At 50.6% G+C, this 626-nt stretch overlaps 1 protein-coding gene across 1 annotated transcript in view; it reads left to right on the top strand.

The window, feature by feature from the left end:
• Positions 1–193: 193 nt before the first annotated feature.
• LOC111649424 (unconventional myosin-Vb-like) overlaps positions 194–626 on the top strand; it is a gene marked incomplete at its 5' end in the record, with an annotated part of 18,465 nt that continues 18,032 nt past the window's right edge. The window contains 2 exons of the mRNA XM_087171971.1: positions 194–283; positions 425–606. Of these exons, the coding sequence (XP_087028097.1) occupies positions 194–283; positions 425–606 (272 nt within the window). The remainder of the gene's footprint in view (positions 284–424; positions 607–626) is intronic.

The raw sequence follows: 626 nt of genomic DNA, 5'->3' as shown, positions 1-626 counted from the left end.
CACACACACACACACACACACACACACACACACACACACACACACATGCACGTTCTGACACCGATCGTCATCACAGAGTCAGATCTGCTGGATGTGGTTCTCTGAAGAACCTCAGACCTGCTCAGAACAGACTCCTGTCTTGTGTGTGTGTGTGTGTGTGTGTGTGTGTGTGTGTGTGTGTGTGTGTGTGTGACTCTGCAGGTTCGAGACATTCGAGGTGAACAGCTTCGAGCAGTTCTGCATCAACTATGCCAACGAGAAGCTTCAGCAGCAGTTCAACTCTGTGAGTCTCTTCAACCCTCGTCAGCTTCATACGTCTCATACGTGTGTCATACGTGTGTCATACGTCTCATACGTGTGTCATACGTGTGTCATACGTGTGTCATACGTGTGCTGATGAACATGTCCTCCTTTGGTCTGGCAGCACGTGTTTAAGCTGGAGCAGGAGGAGTACATGAAGGAACAGATCCCCTGGACTTTGATCGACTTCCATGACAACCAGCCCTGCATAGACCTGATCGAGGCTCGGCTCGGAGTCCTGGACCTGCTGGATGAAGAGTGTAAGGTGAGACTGCTCCTCTTCCTCAGTGTCTCTGTGTCCCTGTCACCAGTTTATTAGGAACAGC

The sequence above is a fragment of the Seriola lalandi genome, unplaced genomic scaffold, assembly GCF_002814215.2.
Source record: "Seriola lalandi dorsalis isolate HSWRI2012SDOR001 ecotype SW California unplaced genomic scaffold, Sedor1 jcf7180002050758, whole genome shotgun sequence".
In the NCBI taxonomy this organism is placed as follows: domain Eukaryota; kingdom Metazoa; phylum Chordata; class Actinopteri; order Carangiformes; family Carangidae; genus Seriola; species Seriola lalandi.
The sequence above is the reverse complement of the archived record's forward strand: the minus strand, read 5'-3'. Positions and strand labels throughout refer to the sequence as shown.